The sequence below is a fragment of the Cottoperca gobio genome, chromosome 23, assembly GCF_900634415.1.
Source record: "Cottoperca gobio chromosome 23, fCotGob3.1, whole genome shotgun sequence".
In the NCBI taxonomy this organism is placed as follows: Eukaryota; Metazoa; Chordata; class Actinopteri; order Perciformes; family Bovichtidae; genus Cottoperca; species Cottoperca gobio.
The window spans coordinates 7189970-7209766 of record NC_041377.1 but is presented as its reverse complement, the minus strand read 5'-3'; the positions used below and the strand labels follow the sequence as shown (position 1 = coordinate 7209766).

General features: G+C 40.8%; 1 protein-coding gene across 2 annotated transcripts in view; it reads right to left on the bottom strand.

The window, feature by feature from the left end:
• Positions 1 to 7386: 7386 nt before the first annotated feature.
• The window catches only part of arhgef39 (Rho guanine nucleotide exchange factor (GEF) 39), a 42450-nt gene continuing 30039 nt past the window's right edge, over positions 7387 to 19797 (bottom strand). Inside the window, exons 8-12 of one of the 2 annotated variants that reach the window (XM_029462129.1) lie at positions 16799 to 17028; positions 12630 to 12718; positions 9709 to 9838; positions 9147 to 9244; positions 7387 to 8750 (exon numbers count right to left, since the gene is read on the bottom strand). In XM_029462129.1, the coding sequence (XP_029317989.1) occupies positions 8711 to 8750; positions 9147 to 9244; positions 9709 to 9838; positions 12630 to 12718; positions 16799 to 17028 (587 nt within the window). In that variant the 3' untranslated portion in view covers positions 7387 to 8710. The remainder of the gene's footprint in view (positions 8751 to 9146; positions 9245 to 9708; positions 9839 to 12629; positions 12719 to 16798; positions 17029 to 19797) is intronic. The other variant, XM_029462130.1, reaches the window with a different exon arrangement.

The window sequence follows — 19797 nt, the reverse complement described above, 5'->3', positions numbered from 1 at the left end:
TACTGTATGAAATCCTCAGTGCAATTTATCTAGCATGAAACACAGGGGGATGTGCAAGTTCTTATATCTCAATGTGTTGTTTTTAAATAGTAAATAAATAAGAAATGAATATATAGATATATATATATATAGTATAGATATATATATAAATAAATAAAGATATATATAAATATAGATATATATAAATAAATAAATATATAAATATATATATATATATATATATAAATATATAAATTATCATAAATAAATATATATATATATATATATATATATATATAAATATATATATATATATTATATATATATATATATATATATATATATATTATATATTATAATATATATATTATATATATATATATATATATATAATATATATATATATATAATATATATATATATATATATATATAATATATATTATATATTATATATATATATATATATATATATATAAAAATATATAAATATATATATATATATAAATATATAAATATATATATATATATATATATATATATATATATATAAATAATAATATTTCATCATATGTGACCTAAAACAGTCAATAGAAATATTTTTTTCAAAAATTCTGAATCACTGCGACCAAAGAGGATCTTGAGTGTACGGCTATAAATGAGCGCAAAATATACGTTAGGCTGATGGGTCCAGTAGTATGTGAGATTAGCTGCGGAATGAAAGACACACACACGACCGAACACATTATCTCCACTTACGCCACGAATGCGGTTGTTTTCATCATGCTGACACCTAATGAAGCTTGACCTCTCGTTAAATCCATTGTGAACGGACCCTTCGATTAGGTTCGACACCTGTAATTGACAACTCAAAAGCCGTCAGGGCAGCAAGACATGGAGAAGTTGAGAAAAGATCCAACTTAATGCTCATTTCTTCTGACCACCGACCTGGAGACGACCAACACAAGCTGTTGAGATGAGGGACAATCCGATGTTTCTAAAAAACCAACTGACAGAGGCCTTGTCGCAGTAGCTGACCCGTATGAATTGTTCCTCTGGATGCATGACTTCGTCTCACTGAGGCCTCCCGTACCTCAGCCACGGCTCAGCCTGATGGAGTCGCATTTCACTCGATGATCCCAGATTAAGGAACGTCTGGAAATGCTATGACTTAACATGTCATGTTTGAGTCTCTCATGAGCTAAAGAACCTGATCCCAGGCTAAACATGACCCAAATGATTAACTTTTTTACAAACGTGTAGGGAGTCAGAGAAGGATGGGGCAGCAATACACTTTACAGGGAATTAAACTGAGATAAGTTCGGTGTTAGCAAGATATGAACTAACTACCTAACTTTGCAGTGAGATATGGTATGTACTGCATGTTCATGGTCCCCAGATGATTGCTCAAAAATGTTGACCCACTGACCTTTACTTCCTCACCTCTGTCAGGTCTTAATTTCTCCATCAGGACGCTTTGACCCATGATATGTTACTGGGAAACTAATGGTGGACCTCTTACGGAATTTATTGTCCCAGATGATGAACCGTATTGTTTTCAGTGATTCCCTGCCCTTTCCTTCACCATCAGGCCAAAAGTAACACTTTGTATCCAAAACAAATTCAACACTCTTGTGTAGCTTACAATGAAATGATTCATAGTTATGCTCCCCAGAGAATGGATCATTTTCATTTTGGGCTCTCCATGAGCTTTCCTCTAGCAACAGACATATTCACAAGGGGGAAAAAAGCTTTTGATTGTATTGACCCAATTGTAACTCAGACCTCAGGTCTTTCCTAAAGTCAAAATAATAATTAGTGATTTAACATTTAACATTTATTCAATTCTTACATGTCTGCAGTAAAAAATGAATATTTGTAGATCAATTTTTACAGATTAAAAAAGCGTAAAAACATTGAAATACAGTGGAAACAAGAGCCAATTTCAGAACTCTGAAAGGTTCCAGATATAAAAGCTTTTTCCTGATCTGTACATGTAAATAGTACAGCGTTCTCCTCATCAGTATTTCTTGAACAACTCTGAACCCTGTGACCTCCTGCCCAGCTGCCACACAGAGCCCAGAGCTCCAGACAGTCAGCTCACTGATAGCAGAGATAAGAGCTCCATTCAGAGCTGTGCAGAGAGGCACACTGCCAGCATTCCTGCAGCTCTCTCTCTCAGGAGGCAGACACCTGTTACACGGCAGGCATGTCAAGAATGTACCGGAGGACAATGTGATGGAGAGATCTGCAGAAGGACGGGGGGGGTCAGACTTCACGTTGGGGGTTATAATTGTAACACTAATAAAGCCAAGGTGATGCTTCTCCCAGCAGGCAGCGTCAGACCCCAAACTATAAGTTCTGTACCAACCAGGTTGGTGTAACAGTGTGTGGGTGGTCAGGGTTTACCTGGACACACTTGACCTTCATTCTCAACTCGTGAAAACAGCTTTTCTACGTTGTAAAGTTTCAAAATGACCGATGGTAGACCGTTTTGCATCGTCTCATGTCGTCATCTCTCTCAACCACGATTGCACCATCATAGAACTGGCAGCGGGACTCGGCAGCCAGACACTGACCTTCTTCACGCCGCACCTCTCTCACGTGGCAAAGGTCCTGTTTGTTGCCCACCACACCGGTTGGAAGGTTGGTGGTTCGATCCCCAGCCCATGCAGTTAGCATGTCGAAGTGTCCTTGGGCAAGATACTGAACCCCAAATTGCTCCCGATGGCCAACAGTGTGTGAGTGTGTATGAATGGTTACACTACTGAAGAGCTGATGTGCACCTAAAAAGATTGGAAAAGCGCAACATAAAAGCAGTCCATTTAATAATATAAGATCATGCGCTTTCATAATGTGGGGGAATGTAAAGGAAACATCATCTGTATGTTGTAATGTTGCATTAAGCTATGGTGAGGAATGGAACTGGCAGATGTCGTCTCCTTTACCTCATGGTTAGAGTTTCCTTTACAAAACATTATGGTAAAAGTAGCTAAGGGTTCTTACTTTGGGGAGGAGGGATATTCACAGCCTGCCTGATTTATCATTGAAAATGACAGCAGAAAGAAATGCAACTGGAACTGGAAACACAATATATCAGAAGGTGGAATTGGAAATGATGCTACGAAAGGGCTGTGCAGCAGAGAGGAGAGGAGGGGAAGTGAGTTTGATCTGAATATTTGAAGTTAAGAAGAGTCAAACTGTCTGAGGAGAGGTTGAACCATGGAGTCACTAACGCTCCTATCAGCTCACTCGTGTGAACCTTAAGGATATTTCAAGCGTTGCAAAAATGATTTAAACAACCTTAAAGCGCAGGAACTCAAAAGAAAGTGACAGAACAACCTGCACTGGACAACCTGTGTAGTTTTAGCTATAGTATTTTATGTTTCATTCTTCTTTAATATGTTCTGCTCTGTGGGCGTAAACATTAACATTGTGCCTTCGCGTTTGCTAGTTTTTAAATGTTTACTGTGACTTGATGTGATCATTGTTTCAGGTCTGTGTTTTAAAGTCACTCAACTAGGATCCGCAGATTTTCCAATTGTAATTTAAACTTTCCAATATGGTGTACAATATTTATCTTAATATCGTGCATTCCATTAGTATTTATTTTTCAATATTTTTGTCAATATTGCTTTTCTATTATAGTTGATTTATTTTACTACATTTATTGTAAATTATGTGTTTATTTATAGTCATTCTATAAGGCACTGGTGTTATTACGAAGTATTACTTCATATACACTTTTCTTTTTTTTTACTCTATTGTTTATATCTTGGTGCTAATAGCATCTGCCTTATATTTATTACTTTTATTTTGTTGTAATTTCTTACTGGATTAATAAAGTTCCATTTCATCTTATTCATATGGTCACAAATACTGACACACACACACAACACACACACACACGTCGAGAATTGTACTATTTCCTGTTACTTTGAATTCAATTCAAAGGACATTTCTTATTTTCAAAGTTCTTTTATCAGAAGTAATAACAGTGTCCTCACCGAGCTTTAGAACAGTGTGACATCACCATAACATATTTAGATGTTGATAGCAGTCACACGATCCGACAGGTTGGAAACACTTGACATGTCACCAGTAAATTCTCATTTCATACGAAGACTGCACTTACAACCAGAACAGAGCAGGTCACTGTGGAAGCAGGAAGTGTTTCCGTAAAGCGCTTGTGTCATCATGTTCTTCATTTCCTCTTCCAGATCACTTCGACTTACCTGGAGGTTTGTTTCCAACCACGTCAGCTATCAACATTATAAGGCTGCTATTACTGTTGTTATAACTTTTACTGTTTTTATAACTTTATTTACTGTTTTGCATAGAGAGAAGCCTGTGAAATGTCATTGTACTCGAGTGTAATGACAATAAAGATATTCTGATTCTGAAGTACAATGTTATTATTACTGATAGATAACTTCTACTTTGTTATAAACCGGAAGTCCCCTTTGAAGCTTATGTCTATGCATTTGGATGAGATCATGATGTAATGAGTTATTAATGGTATGCAAAATGTTTCTGGTGGTGGAACCTCAGTATGAAAGCAAACCGTGCGGCACAGATCATGTGCTCTATACTGGGAAGTAATCTTATGTGCATTAGAATGCTTTGAACTAATGCACACATGGAGCGGCTTTACGATGTCCTCGCCTGAAGCCTTTGAAAGTCAGGAAGTACATCTTTATTCATTCCATTCAATTAGGCAGAATGAGATTTTGAAATGGCTCCTGTGATAACCGGCTTTGAATTCTTTAAGCTGATGATGATGATGATGAAGAGAGCAAGAAGATCCACCACTGCTAGTCATCTCTGCACATTTAACATCTTATTGTGTAAGATCACAAAGTCTGAGCTACAAAGATCCGGGACTCTCCGTACTGTTGTATATATGATATTACTGAATTAAATAAAAGGATGATCATACAGACAGACAGCACACGCAAGGATTCACTGAATGGCTGGGTGAGTGTGACAACGTCTGATAGCAGTCACCAGATGCAAGGAAGTTTTAAAGGGACAGTTCACCTAAAAAAAAAAAAAGAAAACATATTTTTCCTCTTATCTGTGTTGATTTTTACCAATCTAGATTGTTTTGTTGTGAGTTGCCAAAGGTTTGAGTTATCAGATGTCGATAGATGGCACTCGGATTGTGGTGCTCAAAGCTAAAACAAACTCAACACGATGAGCCAGTTACACAGACCTTGTTGTAAGTACATGACATTACGTTTGTGACGTGGTTACGTACTGATGTAGTAACGTACGTCACTTAAAATAACTCAACGAGTTGACTTTTGTGGTTTCACGCGTGTATCTCTCTATAACAGTTCCCGTCATAACTACCACCAGAGGTCGCGTCTGACACAAACGTAAATACGGGTCGTGATAGGCACAGACGACCTACATGGCCGTTTCTTTTGGTGAGGACGACTGCGCCAGATGTCAGCCCAAATCAGGGCTGGGCAAAGCGGTCACTTCCCTGGGGCCCCAGACCCTCAGGGGACCAGAAGTTCCAGGTTCAGGGTGAATACATTGGTTGTACAGAAATGATTGATTTTCATCACTAAAGAAAGCAATCAAGGCAAGTCATTATTACCTAATAATGTATTCCTGTAAATCTAGCTTCAGGACTTTTGAATGCTCTAAACTCAGATTAATTATGTTTTTACATAACAGATATACACGACACATAGCAACTGAAATACAGATAGCAACAGATATACTCTTGCCAACATCCAGATACAGACAGTACACATGTATGAATTCACGTTATCCCAGCTCCCCACAGTGTTAGCAAGACGTATTGTTTAGGGACACTATTGCAGAGATAAGATAAGAGATAATTTGTTTTGAGAGTGACTAGAGGCTGCAATCATCTCCCACGTCCCTCTCCCCTGCTTATGTAATGCCTTACATAATAATGGTCATTTATAAATGTAGACAGGAGGGCTATTTTGTACTTCCATGTATAACAAAGTGCCTCCAGATCATGTATGAAAACAAGGGCGACTTAACTCATGACTGATAAGAGAGCGTCAACATCAATCACACATGTCACAGGCAGGAAAACACTGACAAAGAGAAAGTCCAACACAGAGCTGTGGATCTAAATAACTGAGTCCAGGTGCTCAAAGTAATGCAGGAGGATATATATCTTCTAAATAGGCCAGTAAAGGTACAAATCTGATGCTTTTATCAGTCACAGCAGCTTTCAGAGATGCTATTTAGTCAGGCTGCTCGGAGAAAAAACCATGACACGAATGCTCAGTGTGTAAGCACTTGATTTGGGAACCGGGAGGTCGCTGGTTCAAGTCCCCGAGCGGACCAGGTTTGGAGTGTGGACTGGTTCTTTGTGCTGTGCATATAAATAAAAGAGGATTACATTTCCAAATGCACATTTCCTCTGATGTTTGCCAGCCTTGAGAATACACGCATGCTTTGTTAAAAACAAAAAGAACAGATCTCATTTAATTCTCCGTGTAAATCAATGATGCTGAATTCTGAGCAGACAGAAAAAATGTATTCCAGGCGTGTCTCGTCTCTCTGCAGGGGTCACCGGCTCAACATGATGCAGTGACAATGAATACAAGCGACTGCATTACCGCAGAGAGGAACACCGACACGTCACAGACACACCTGGTCATCTGAAGGAGGAGGACCAATGACAACACGATGCAATCATTCTGCATGTCAACAAGTCTGAGTAATTCCACAGGCAAGATGAATGTGCAGCTGGGGACATTTCTATGTGGACAGAATTGTCTAAAGTTAAAAGGAAGGGAAGATTTATATTTAAAGGGATAGTTTTGATGTTTTGAAGTGGGGTTGTGTGTGTTACCTACAGTAGTTGGCAGTCAGCATGCCCACAGTTTGGAGAAACAGACATATTTTAGCCACCTACAATAAGAACCTCAAAAAAAAAAATCAATATCAGTTCAAACTATCCGAACTATCCCTTTAACATTTGGTGCTCATTCCATCTGCATGCACCAACACTGAGCTTTGCAACCTCACTGTGCACCGCCGCCTTCTTCCAGCAATAGAACCTCCTCCGTTTGCCTGCAAGTGAATGTGACCTTCTTTTCAGCATGTATGAACGAACAGTATGAACTGTGGATGTTGACATCACTTCCACTGGAAGCATTGAAGGAAGGGATCTTATATCGGACAGTATGAACAAGAGGAAAGATTACAGCAGGTGAAACCGGTTTCAGTTCATGTGGGAACCAATTGTGACAGAATTACAAAAGTGTGAACCGACAAAATGACATTTGTAAAAAAGCAACAACTTAAGAACCAACCCAAGGCCCTTATAAGTATAAAGATAAGTTGTTCTGTGTCTCCATCTAGTGGATATTTGGTCAATCAAAGAGCTGACACAAAGAGTTATTTTAGAGTTTTATTGGGAAATTTAAAGGATTTCTCCGTTCATGACTTTTAACAAGTGTAACAGCTTTAGAACGCAAAAAGGTGTAAAAACAAGATATTAGAAATTATCTGTAAAATACACCCTAAGCTTACAAATGTGAAATAGTGTAAATAAAATATAAGACTTTTGCAGAGATGCAAATATTAGTTGATTCGTTAATAAAAGGGATATGATTAAAGGATATAATAAAGGCACACAATGTAATAAAAACATCTGTTAACCAGGTTTTCTTGCCTGGATGCAGAAGAAATCAATCAGTCATCTCTGGAATACAGTGCAGCTGATTAAATGCACTTATTCCATTTATAATAATAATAATAATAATAATAAAAGAATCCGCCACAATGTGTCTCACATGTAAAAGCTATGAGTTGTACAATTAAATCAGACATTCACAATATTGTACATTTGAACAGATGTTGGTGTGAGACAGTAAAGCTGTGTGATGGAGTCGGGAGGAGTTTTAGTCGGCAGCGATAAAACATTTCTGGGCAAATAAATTCCCAGTCATTATTATAGAACATTATCATGTATTAAATACAATAAAAATAAGACATTATAAAATAAATGATGTATATATACTAATATGAAATGATGAAACAGCTTACTGAACTTATTATTGTAATATGTTACTTCATCATTCTTATTTTTAGTGTCTTATTTGATGCTTTTATTAGACTTTTTCTAATTCTTTGTTCATATATGCTATATTTTACTCTATTCATAAGGTTTAATTCTATCTATTTTCATAATTGTATTTATATAATATTGGCCAGTTTGACACCCACGCATGTATATTTTATTTTAGAGCCTCTCCCAATACTATAAAATAATAAATAAAATCCTTCCTTTCTAAAGTCGGCCACTAGTGTGACGAAATGAAAAGACTGCTGGAGTGGTGCATTCAGGGACCCTTAACCCGAGAAAAGGACTTCCAGAAGTGAACGCATGAATACACTGCTGTACTGCAGTGTTGGTGTTACAACATTGTAAGTGTAGACAAGTAGCAGCAACATACAGTTTAACATTCTTTAGATATTTGGTCTTTAAAGCAGCGGAACAAGATGCTTAATATTGCACAGGATGAGCAGAAGCTGAAGCTGCTGTTAGTAAAGAATCTAAATCTCCTGACCTGCACAGTACAAATGCACAGTGAAAACTAAATGTTATCAGCACAGATAAATAGTTGCATGTTTGGCAAAAAAACCGAATGGAACACTAAAGTCCGTCTGAAGTGAAACTCTCAGACGGACCCGTGCAGGATCCACCGTCATCTCAGACTGACGGTCGCTCAGAGGATCGCGCAGCTGGAAGTGGACGCCTCTGCACTGCTGGACACACAAATCATACTGGATCAGAAACAAACCCATTGTACTGCAAGACAAGTGCAACAGTCACCACTCTTAATATGTCTAAGCTGCCGTCAGAAAGTCTCTTTTAAGTCTTCCCGTCCAGACAAGTTCAATTACCGAATCAAATGACATGCACTCCTTCTCCCTCACAGAAAACCTTCACTGCTGGACACGTCTCCTACTTCACTCTCAGAGGACGGACGCTGCAGGCTTTAAGTTTCCACATCACACGACGTGTGTGAGTTACATACTAGTTGTGAAGTGTGTGAACTCAGATTTAAGGTGAGCACAGGAAAAAAAACATTCTTCCGTCGGCAGGTGAAAGTGAAAACAGTCTCCGAGTGTCAAACTCTAACACAACTAAAATGATCGCACCTCTGCTCTGGAGCGGCAGCCTGCTTCATCCTCTTGGGGGCGCCGCCCTCCCACTCAGATGGAGGCATCTGAGCGTGCTCACTGGTCTCTGCGCTCACCTGAAGAAAGAGGCAGAGGCACTCTTTACTCTGACTGCAGATTACATGGAAGCTGCTATGATGACAATTTAAGCCTCAGAAAAACTCAAATATTTCTCTGCAATAGAAAATGTTCATGAATATATAAGCAACAATCAAACTGTTGGAAATAAATACACATAGTTATTCATTAAGAGTTTAGCATTCAAGAACTAATCGATTACATCAGGACTGCATGGAAGAGCGAGGGGAAAGTATTTGTCATCCGTTAGACAAGTGTTTGTTGTTGTAATACTCATTTGGGCCACAAGAGGCTCAACTGCACCACTTACCCCATGTTCTAAATGTCTTTGGGATAGACATGCAATATTACATAACTTGGTAACTGTATTTGCTTATCCTACTCTGTGTACTTAAATGTAGTGACTCAGTGAGTCTAAAGTTTGAAGGTATCACTGTGTGTGTGTGTGTGTGTGTGTGTGTACCATGTTTCTCTTCCTGCCAGGGTTGCTGCTGCTGCTGCTCGGCATGTTGTGGCTGTCGTCACCTGATCGGAGGGGTCTCCTGCACAACTCATCTCTCTGATGGACCACGGTCTCCTTAGACTGCAGCTTACTGTGAAGACAACACACACACACACACACACACACACACACACACACACACACACACACACACACACACACACACACACACACACACACACACACACACACACACCTTAAGATGACAAGTCTTTTAAAACATAAATCTCAAGGGAAAAACACCTTTATAGGTTTACAGTAAATATAAAACGTGGGATTTTTGACCCCAGTAAACATTTTCCAAATAAGTTTATGTTCCCAATCGCTAATTTAAAGTCTTCTTCAATGCAGCTTGATGTTCATTTTGTAAATTAAGGTGCCATTTAAAGTAAAATAGACGATAAAGCAGAGTATGCTTTCGGGCGTGATTGACAGGTCGCTACCGTGGCGTCAGGATTGAGACGTAGCAATGCGTATCCATGGCTCTGTGTACACTTAACTAGCTCAGAACTTATTTGTTAAGATTAAAAAAAAGGTTGTGAATCTTGGAAATGATTAAGACTTTTAAAAAGAAGATTGTTTGGATCGGAAACCATCCTTCGCAGGCAATCATTGGAATTTAATTCTACAAGTAGTGATGTTAGTGCAGCCTAAACTTTATCTGCAAGACTCCTGGGTTATAACAGAATGAATAGATATAACACATTACATAAAGCAAAACTATTCAAAAAGAAAGAAACATTTTCATCACAATATGCTGAGTCATTAAAGCTGCTTTACTGCAGGCACTAGGACTCTTCTACAAACAATAACTTCACCACGAGAATACTTAATAAACTATACTGCTTTTAATATCAACCCTATTGTAAAACAATATAAAGGTACATTTCCACTGGGAGTTAATAAATGATAATATGGAAATGATCTCCAGCCAAACACACTACATATATTATAAATGTATCTTATGGAGGTCGGTCCGAGAAGGTGGAGAGGGTCATAGTTCTGGAAAGGCAAATAACATTTAAACTGTCTTTAGCCTTTACTACATCCCTGGTGGTCAGCCCTCAGCCCACCTCACCGTTCACTTCCTGTCACCAAGCATTGATCTACACACTAATTAAGTCCCTTGGCTTGTCCCTTTGTGTGTGTGTGTGTGTGTGTGTGTGTGTGTGTGTGTGTGTGTGTGTGTGTGTGTGTGTATCTTAAACCATTTATTAGCAAAAAGGAAATACTATGCGCTGGAAAAAAACTACAATCAGTAGTTAAAGAGTGAAAACTTTCTTTAAGTACCCACAGACAGAAGTTATGTGAAGATGAGAGGTGTGTGTGTGTGTGTGTGTGTGTGTGTGTGTGTGTGTGTGTGTGTCTGTGTGTGGATATTCTGCCTGGAAACAAAGTCTCCCAATCTGACTTCAGCACAGAAAAACAATAAATGTTTTATAATCATTGAGAGCAACATTCGATAGATTCAGAGATGTCAGTCCGGGCAGTGTGTAGTCTTTGTTAAATCAATAATTTAGCTACGTGTAGACAACCCCCCCCCCAAACCCTGCTCTCCTCCCCAGTGGTGTGAGTGCTGCTGACCCCTGGTCCTCTCAGCCGGTCCTCTCCTCAGTCCTCCACCACAGCTAATTACACTCCCTGGAGTTTAGAGCCATCAGCCTGCAGCCTCGGCCCCCCCCCCCCCCCCCCATCTGCTGGGTGGTCTGAGCTCTTTGACAGCCTCCTCTCTCTCCCCTCTGACAAAGTGATGAACTAATTAGCCTGGCCGGGCACGCCGGGGTCGGGGCCTTCAGCATAGCTGGCCCCTCCACATCGCGGGGCTGACCCAGACCGTCCTCCGGGGAACCGGGGGCCAGGCGGGCTGGGGAGTGGAGTTACTGAGGTCTGGCTGATCAATGATGAGAGGATGCCTGAGAGACGGGCCTGAGGTACAGTAGCAGCCTGTGTCAAAGTTTTACTGAGAGTCATTCTTTACCTACTGAGAGTTAGGACAATCAAACCCCCCGTCCTCACACTGAGCCCCCTCGTCCCGCATACAGGAGAACTTCTGAGCCGCATGCTTTTCATCAGATAATGAGGAACACGGCATGAACACACACACACACACACACACACACACACACACACACACACACACACACACACACACACACACACACACACACACACACACACACACACACACACACACACACACACACACACACTACAACTTTATCTGTTAAATGTATCTCCTTTTTGTGTATGCATTTTCTTTTAACTCTCAATTAACAAATAAATAAAACATTTAGTTAAAAAGGAAATTATTTATCGGGCATTTAGACATAATATTGCATTATTTAGGGAATCACTGAAGCGTAAAGAAAACAATTAAACTATATAAGGAAGAACCAAATAAACTTTGGGGTGACATGAACAACGTTGGACAGTGAACGCCCCCTAAAGTCGGAAAGAGACATCGCCGTGTTGTGTGAAAGCTTTAAAGCATTTAGAACAAATCTTCTCTGTAGTGTCCATATCGTTTCCACAGTACAACTTCTCTTTTTTTAAAAAGGAAACGCTGAATGTCACGCTAACGTTAGGGGTATAAGACGCAAAGGACATCTAAAATATCCACATCTGATGGAACATAAGAGTCATACGCTGCGGAGGGGTCCCTCAATTAAAACAACGATCAAAGACGTCTGGAGTCGAATGGGCTCATGAGAGTTGTTGTCTTCACCACCATTGCACTCGGCTTGTCCCGGTTAGGATTCCCCATGAACACTTCTCAGGTGTTACGACGCCTTGAAAGCGGTCAAAACTCTTTTCCATTAAAGCATGGAAAGGTATGCTTCTCATATTGTGTATTCAAACGCGTATGCACGTGTATAACATACCTGATGGCTGAGCTCAGGCTTTGGTGCCAGTCATTGAAATCCTCCCGGTTGCAGGACATCAGCAGAAGTTTGGCTTTGGGGAAGGTCAACTGGAGGAAGAGGAGAGTAGTTAGGACGTTTGTTGGCAGTACGAGTGTGTGTGTGTGTGTGTGTGTTTGGATGACTGCTAAGGCCTAATGTCTTTGATAAATGGATCTGAACTTTGCCAGGACAGACAGATAGATAGATTTCCAGGAATTGTTGTACTTTTCAGGACCAGCAGCACGATTTGAAAGCTGTATTACAGCCGTCTATGTTATCCAAGAGACCTGGGAACCATACAAACTGTAGATTTATCAGCTTTTGGTTGTATTTTAGTAGCCTCACCGACATCTAAATCACACAAGGCTGCAGTAACAATGTAAAAACAGTAGAGGGCAGGCCAAAGCAAGCAAAAACCTTCTCTCTGCCAGCTCGTCATACGGCAACACTTAGTGTGGCTCTTCCACAGGCGTTCATCGCCCCTTAACAACACGGAAATATCAAGGTGAAAGGAAGAAGAAGAAGAAGAAGTCTAGTCAAGTAACCAGTGTGTCACATTTACAGGGAACACTACATTGTGTCCTGCGGGCAGCTGGACAGAGACATGCTCTTAGGTTTACAGAGCGACAGGGTGCTCTTCCTTTGAGTCAACAGCAATTATCAACTTCCTCATTCACATTGCTAAAGCCGGCCTCAGATTGTACTCGTCAAACAAACCAAAAGGAGTTGTCCGAAGCCCAAACAAAAAGGGGCTTTTAGAGCGGCGTAATTACACCGGGGGAAAGCTATTACGGGGGATCAAAATTAGGCCTTCGTCATATTAAATGACCTTTCACATTTACCTGCGGCTGCAGCCTCTACACAGGAAGCCAGCTTGTTGAGAAGTGACATATCGATTATTTCCACGTGTATTTGGACAGAACTTTACACGGGTACAGAGGCGTGTAGATCATCAAACGTAATGGTGTTTTTATATAGGGGGGGGAGGAGGGGAGTGTCTCATTATACATTAAATAGATTAAGATTTCAAATGTAATATCATCAAAAGTATTATCTAATTACAGAGTTCAGTGAGTGGGGACGAATGGAGTGCCGCATGACATTAGGCACTCGCCACTTGGGGGACGGCGCATGATTTATGCACAAATAGATTCCACTTCTATTGCAATGCGGTAATTAGGGATTTGTCAGGAAATCTGACCCTGTTAGGTAGAAATTACTTTGAATAATAAGAATGGCAGAGCACGGAGCCTCATCGCCGCACATAATTTAGCTTGATTATTTATACATCAAAGAGAATCTGTCAGGGATGTGGGAAAATATTCAAGCAGCAAGGGGATATTAGCAGGAGGAAGACTGCAGACAGAGAGAGAGAGAGAGAGAGAGAGAGAGAGAGAGAGAGAGAGAGGAAAGAATAAGAAAGGTCGACAGATGGAGGGAGAGGACGGAACATGAAGAGAAAGAATGTGGGGCGAGCCACAAATAAAAGCCAGCTCTCTACAAACAATGTGTGACCAAGGAGGAGGAGGAAGAAGAAGAAGAAAAAAAAAAAAAAAAAACACACACTGGAAATTTTAATAAAAGCTATTTTTTTCTCCCAAACTTTGCATATAGATTGCCATGGCATTTACAGCTGTCAAATTTAATTTGGCTTTAATTCTTCATGGCCCTGGATGAGGAGGGCCCTGGAGTGCTGACAGCCCTTTTCTTTGAGCTCAGGTAGGGGCCCGGGATCAATAATGTGTCCTTATGAGAAATTACGTGTAATGCTATTGAGTATGCATTTGGGCCTCGGCGGGATAAGAGGCTAATGAAATGCCATTTCTGCCATTAGATAACGTGTAGCAGGCTGGCGGAGAGCGGCGACAGGCTTGAGGAAGATGTATTTACTGGAGGGCCGGAAGAGATGGATCTGCAGCCTAATCTGATCCAGCAACTGAGAGATTCTGTTACAGCAGGCAGCCATCACTACACTCCCCATCTACACACACACACACACAAATACAGCTCTGACTAATCTCCCCATCTGCAGCCTTTTCATTAGTCCCTTGAAGGATGCTTTTAATTCACACAGCCTTCAACAAATGAAGTCACATAGACCTGATCATGACAATACGTCCCTGGGCCGGCAGCGTCGTAGTGTAACGCACATGCTGGACTCTTCTACATACCTCTGAGGATTACTGGAGTTCACCCTCTCATCCCAAAACGATATATACATTCTGTATTTTACACTCGCTATTGATAAAATCCCTTTTTTCCTTTTGAGAAACGTCTGAATATTAGAGGATGGCATTGATTGATTAGGTAAACCAGATACATTTGCGCTAACAAGATGTCTTATTCATCATTTTTAGGGACTGGGAATCAAATCAAAAATACTTTTTATGGTGCGGACCGAAACATGTGTGTAGTACTGAACGCTGTCAAGTGTCAACAACTGGTCAGATGTTAAACTTTATTTTATTTAGGGCTATATATATATATATATATATATATAAGTCGATAAAGCGATTAGCCAATCAATAGAAAATCCACAACAAAGATTATCAGTCAAAAATAAACTGAATATCTATAACAAATATAAAAAACATTGTTTTTGTTGAATGTCATGTTTTATAGACCAAACAATTAATTATTAATGGTAAAAATAATCGATAATAAAAATAATTGTTGGTTGCAGCCCAAATTATATTCAGTCTAATTCGCTGCGTGCATTTAAACAGGATTTACAATTAGAGAATTGTGGCTTTATTAAATGACTTTAGTTTAGAAACACATGTTAAACGACAGGTTAATTGATAGTTAAAATAATAACTGACTCTCACTCTAATAAAAACATGTTAAAAAAAATGAAGCATTTACTGGTTCCATCATTCTTAAATGTGCGACATTTCTCAATCTGATATCGCCGATGTTTATGTCTTCTCACTTAATGCATGACGAATCAGTTATTGAATTATGAATGTTGGATTTCCTGTCATTAGTTCACTAACTGTGTGACCTACGGTGTTACTCCTGGGCTCTGTGTGACTCCAGCTTTAAATGTGAAAAGGCAGAAAATGCGGCCACCGTTTTTCTTTTTTGGACAGACGGCAGCAGAGCACTGAAATCTCTGCATCACAGGAAAACACATTAGCGCAACATAAACGCTGCTGAAATGAATATTGATACCGTGCAGCATTGGCACTAAACACTCGCTGCATAAACGCTTTTCGTTACTCATTCAATGACGCGTGACTCGTTCCTTTGAATGTTTCATGACAGCGACTACATCATTTAGACACAATTTGTCAGTCAGCAGCTGCACTGAGACCTGGGAGGCGGATTAGACTGAGAGGAGAGACGCGTTAAAAGTTCAACTTTTTTGGGGCTACTTCAACAAGAAGGGGTTTTGAAGTGATTAGTGAGCGGGAGAGGCGAGGGAACACGGGTGTCTCCCTGACAAGCAGAACTAAATGACAGTTTCATTCAGCGGGGCTGCAAAACACTCAGGGAACCTCGGTTTGGCAGATTATACGACGGCAACCGTCAAGGCCATAAGTAAGACAAATCAAAGCAACATGCATCAGAAGTGGAAATTAAATAATGCCTCTGCTAAGGGCTCACTCATGTGTATATTCAAATCAATGAACAGCTGTCTCCCCACCTGCTGCCCAACAACTCAGAGAACATTCAACTTTTTCCCAATTTTCTACGGTTAGCCCAAAATCCTGCAAGTCAACTACTGTGAATGTGCCGGAAAACATATGAAGAGTGTGATGTGTGCAAAAAAAAGTGAAAGTTACAACCTGACTGTGGCAAATAAAAACACATTTTGTGTAAAGTGTGACACATGTGCTATCAATATAATGAACAGCATATCCTCTTGCTAGGAGATATTACTGCTGACTTTTTTATCGTGTTCTTTTTATCATGAGAGAGACTTATTTCCTCCCCTTGTGGGAAAAGTCCTTTTATTATATTCTTAAGTCTTTACTGCGCAGGTTGAGTTTCTACAAGTCTATTGTAATATCAGACGTACTGCATAAGGCTGATACAGAACGAGATGCAAGACAAAATACACGGTGCAACTACATGTTCTAAACTTTAGCTGAAGCTAAGATGTAGCATATATTCCAGTAGTCCGTTTATTTATTGTTACTCACGCTGAGCAGGCCTCCCTTGCTCTTGGTGTGACCAAACACCTTGTCCACAGTGCAGTCCTGCAGGGGGTAGGCGTGCTGGCCGGCAAACTTGTCCTTGTTGGCCAGTTGCAGTGGGCTGCAGCGCTTGGCTTGCAGCAGCATGTCGGAGAACAGGAAGAACATCTTGGGCTTAGCGTCTTTACCTTTTTGAGGAACCACATTGAGCCAGCCCTCGCGGATGTACCACCTCCCTGCGAGAGAAGGAGAGACAGACAGGAGCAGTCTTGAGAAGCCTGGGACGGATCTCACTTCTATCACAGAGACTCATGCTGCTGCTTTTGTCCCATTGGCCATTTGAGGTTTCCAAAGCACCTTACTAGGGATGGGGTTGGCTTTTGCAACGCTCAGACCTCCAACAAGGCCGTTTACCATGAGTGAAAAATAATGCGTGTAGTCCACCCGATGATTCAGACCATCCGAAACGTAATCGGTTCCGTTGCCCACCAAGTTTCATGAACATCGATTCCAGTAGTTTCTCAGCTATCTACTTTATCGTTCAGCAAATATTAACTCGATAAATCAGACTTTTCTCTTTCTCTGGATTCATCATCAGTTTTATTTTTATTTTGCTCGTGGCCGATGCCTGTAGGGACAAAATAGACGTTCAGAGAGGTCGTGAATGAAAGATTCGACAGCAGACCTTAGAACCGGATCCAAATGGCACCCAAACGGAAACCCAATCGGAAGGTGCAGGACACCTGAAACACAGGTGACCTACACTCAATGCTGTGCCTGAATGCATCACGTGTAGATCATAAACGGAGCAGTGAAGCTGCTGTTGTTCTGCAAACTTGTTGCTCTGCACACCTCCCTGTGTGGACGAAGTGCGAGTCAAAGCACTTCAAAGGTTATTGGAGGTGTTGACATTATTTATAGTCAAACAAAACCACCAAGTCTTTCACTAACCCTTACCTGAAGTGTTTTTGTAACCTAAACCTTACCACGTGTAGAAAGGGAACCCCGGTCCAGATGTTTCGTAGCGACACATTTACACATCACTCCCGGCAGTACCAGTAAAGACTCAGTGGTGTGAAGAGAACCAATAATTCCTTTATATAAGAGAAGTACTGGATACTTCATCTACTGGCACGACACAATCCTAGTCTGGAAGCTGAAACACCTCTGCCTTTTGTAGAGTGCAAAGGGCATTATGATACAATAGCCATTCTTTACCGCTGTCATGCAGGAACCCCGCGTACGACAAGCTCCACTGAGCACGCTGAACAGCCACGTTTGACCCATTCATACGACGCTGTTGTCACAAGTTAATCCCTGCTCTCCACCTCACACACACACACACACACACACACACACACACACACACACACACACACACACACACACACACACACACACACACACACACACACTTCTCTCACATGGTGTCTCTTGAGTAGTTTGTTAACGCTATATAAAATTACACATAAGACATGACCATCCCAAATACAAACTCTTGCTAATCCTGATTAGGGTATAAAAAAGAAAGAAAGATAAAATGCTATAAAAACACAAACCTAGATAACTTTCAGATTGACCACCAAGGTTTAACCATCATCACTATGTCAGTGTAAAACTGTCCTCAGCATCAAATTGCTGCCGAGTTAATAATAATAATAATAATAATAATAATGAGACTAACTAATCCATGCTGCATTGAAAAGAAAGATATTGTAAAACAGACGGCGCAGTAGGTAGACATGTTGGGGTGTGGCTGTGAGGAAAGCTCTCATCTCTTTCGCCATGATTGGCAGCAGCATGATGATAGCTAATAAGCAAGAGGCTGACATTTGGATAGATAAGATGGAAATTCAGCCTGGGTCCAGGGTGTTTTTGTAATTGCCCCAGCCAGTAGCCTGTGATTGCAGCTAGCCTGAGTGGTCGGAGCTATGCCTCTGGGGCTCGGAGAGGAAATTTTCAGCTACAGACAAGCCCCCTGAGATTAAGTGGCGGGGCCAGACGGGGGTCAAATTGCTTTTAAAATGCCATGGGTCTCAAACGGAACAGTCAAGAAACACGCCGTGACTCTCTCAGGTGTTGTGTGGAGATTGGAGCAGCAGGTTGTGATCGTTCTATTAATTATATAAATAAAGCCCTGCTTGAGCCTTACACAACCCTTTCAGGAAACAGAGCAAAGCAGTCATTTCTAATGTGTCGTTACAATAACCACCACTGGAAAAAGTTGTAGTGGGAAATGTCCTCATGAAACAGATACCCTAACCCTGACTGACGTGGTACTGGACATGCCCGTGTCACAAATACATTTTCCCACCTGATAACTGCAGAGAAAGGAGGTTTCATTTCATTGAATGTAACGCTTTGAGATGCATTTTCCTTTAGGAGGTTACAAGTGCCAGGAACAGGACTTGGCAGGGATGCTTGTTGCTCCGTGTGAAGAGTGACATTTGCAGGTACGTTGCCGCAGCTGAGAAGCTAATTAGCCATCTAACATGCAAAGTGACATTAGCGGTGCACTTTCGCCCTAATGAATGTTTGTTTGCTTCGACAAGCAAAAAGGCACGGGAGGAGATGTGATCAATGTTTGCAATTAGAAAAGAAGGAGCATTTATCAGGTGAGCTAATGTGCTTGTTGTGTAAAGTGTTTGCACAGAGCAGATAGGTGTGCAGTCGTACACGTGCATCCTTTTAGCAGGACCTTAGTAAATACATGATATGGTGTCATTCTGTGATAGCGGAATCCGCCATCACATTTAATTCATGCATGGGCAGTGATGCGTGCTACACGTTTGCTCAAGCGACAGAATGCTGCCAGTGTCCAGTGTGCTGAAACGGATCTTTCTGTGTCCATCAAGTGTAGTGCTGTTGCACGGACACGCTGGGATCTCGCTCTGCTCCTTTCACTAGTCAACCTGCGTCTGACCGGGGGGAAGCGTGTGCTAAAAGGTTTTCACCTACATAGCCAGTCATTTGATTTCAGTTTGAGGGGGTGAGGTAACATGGAC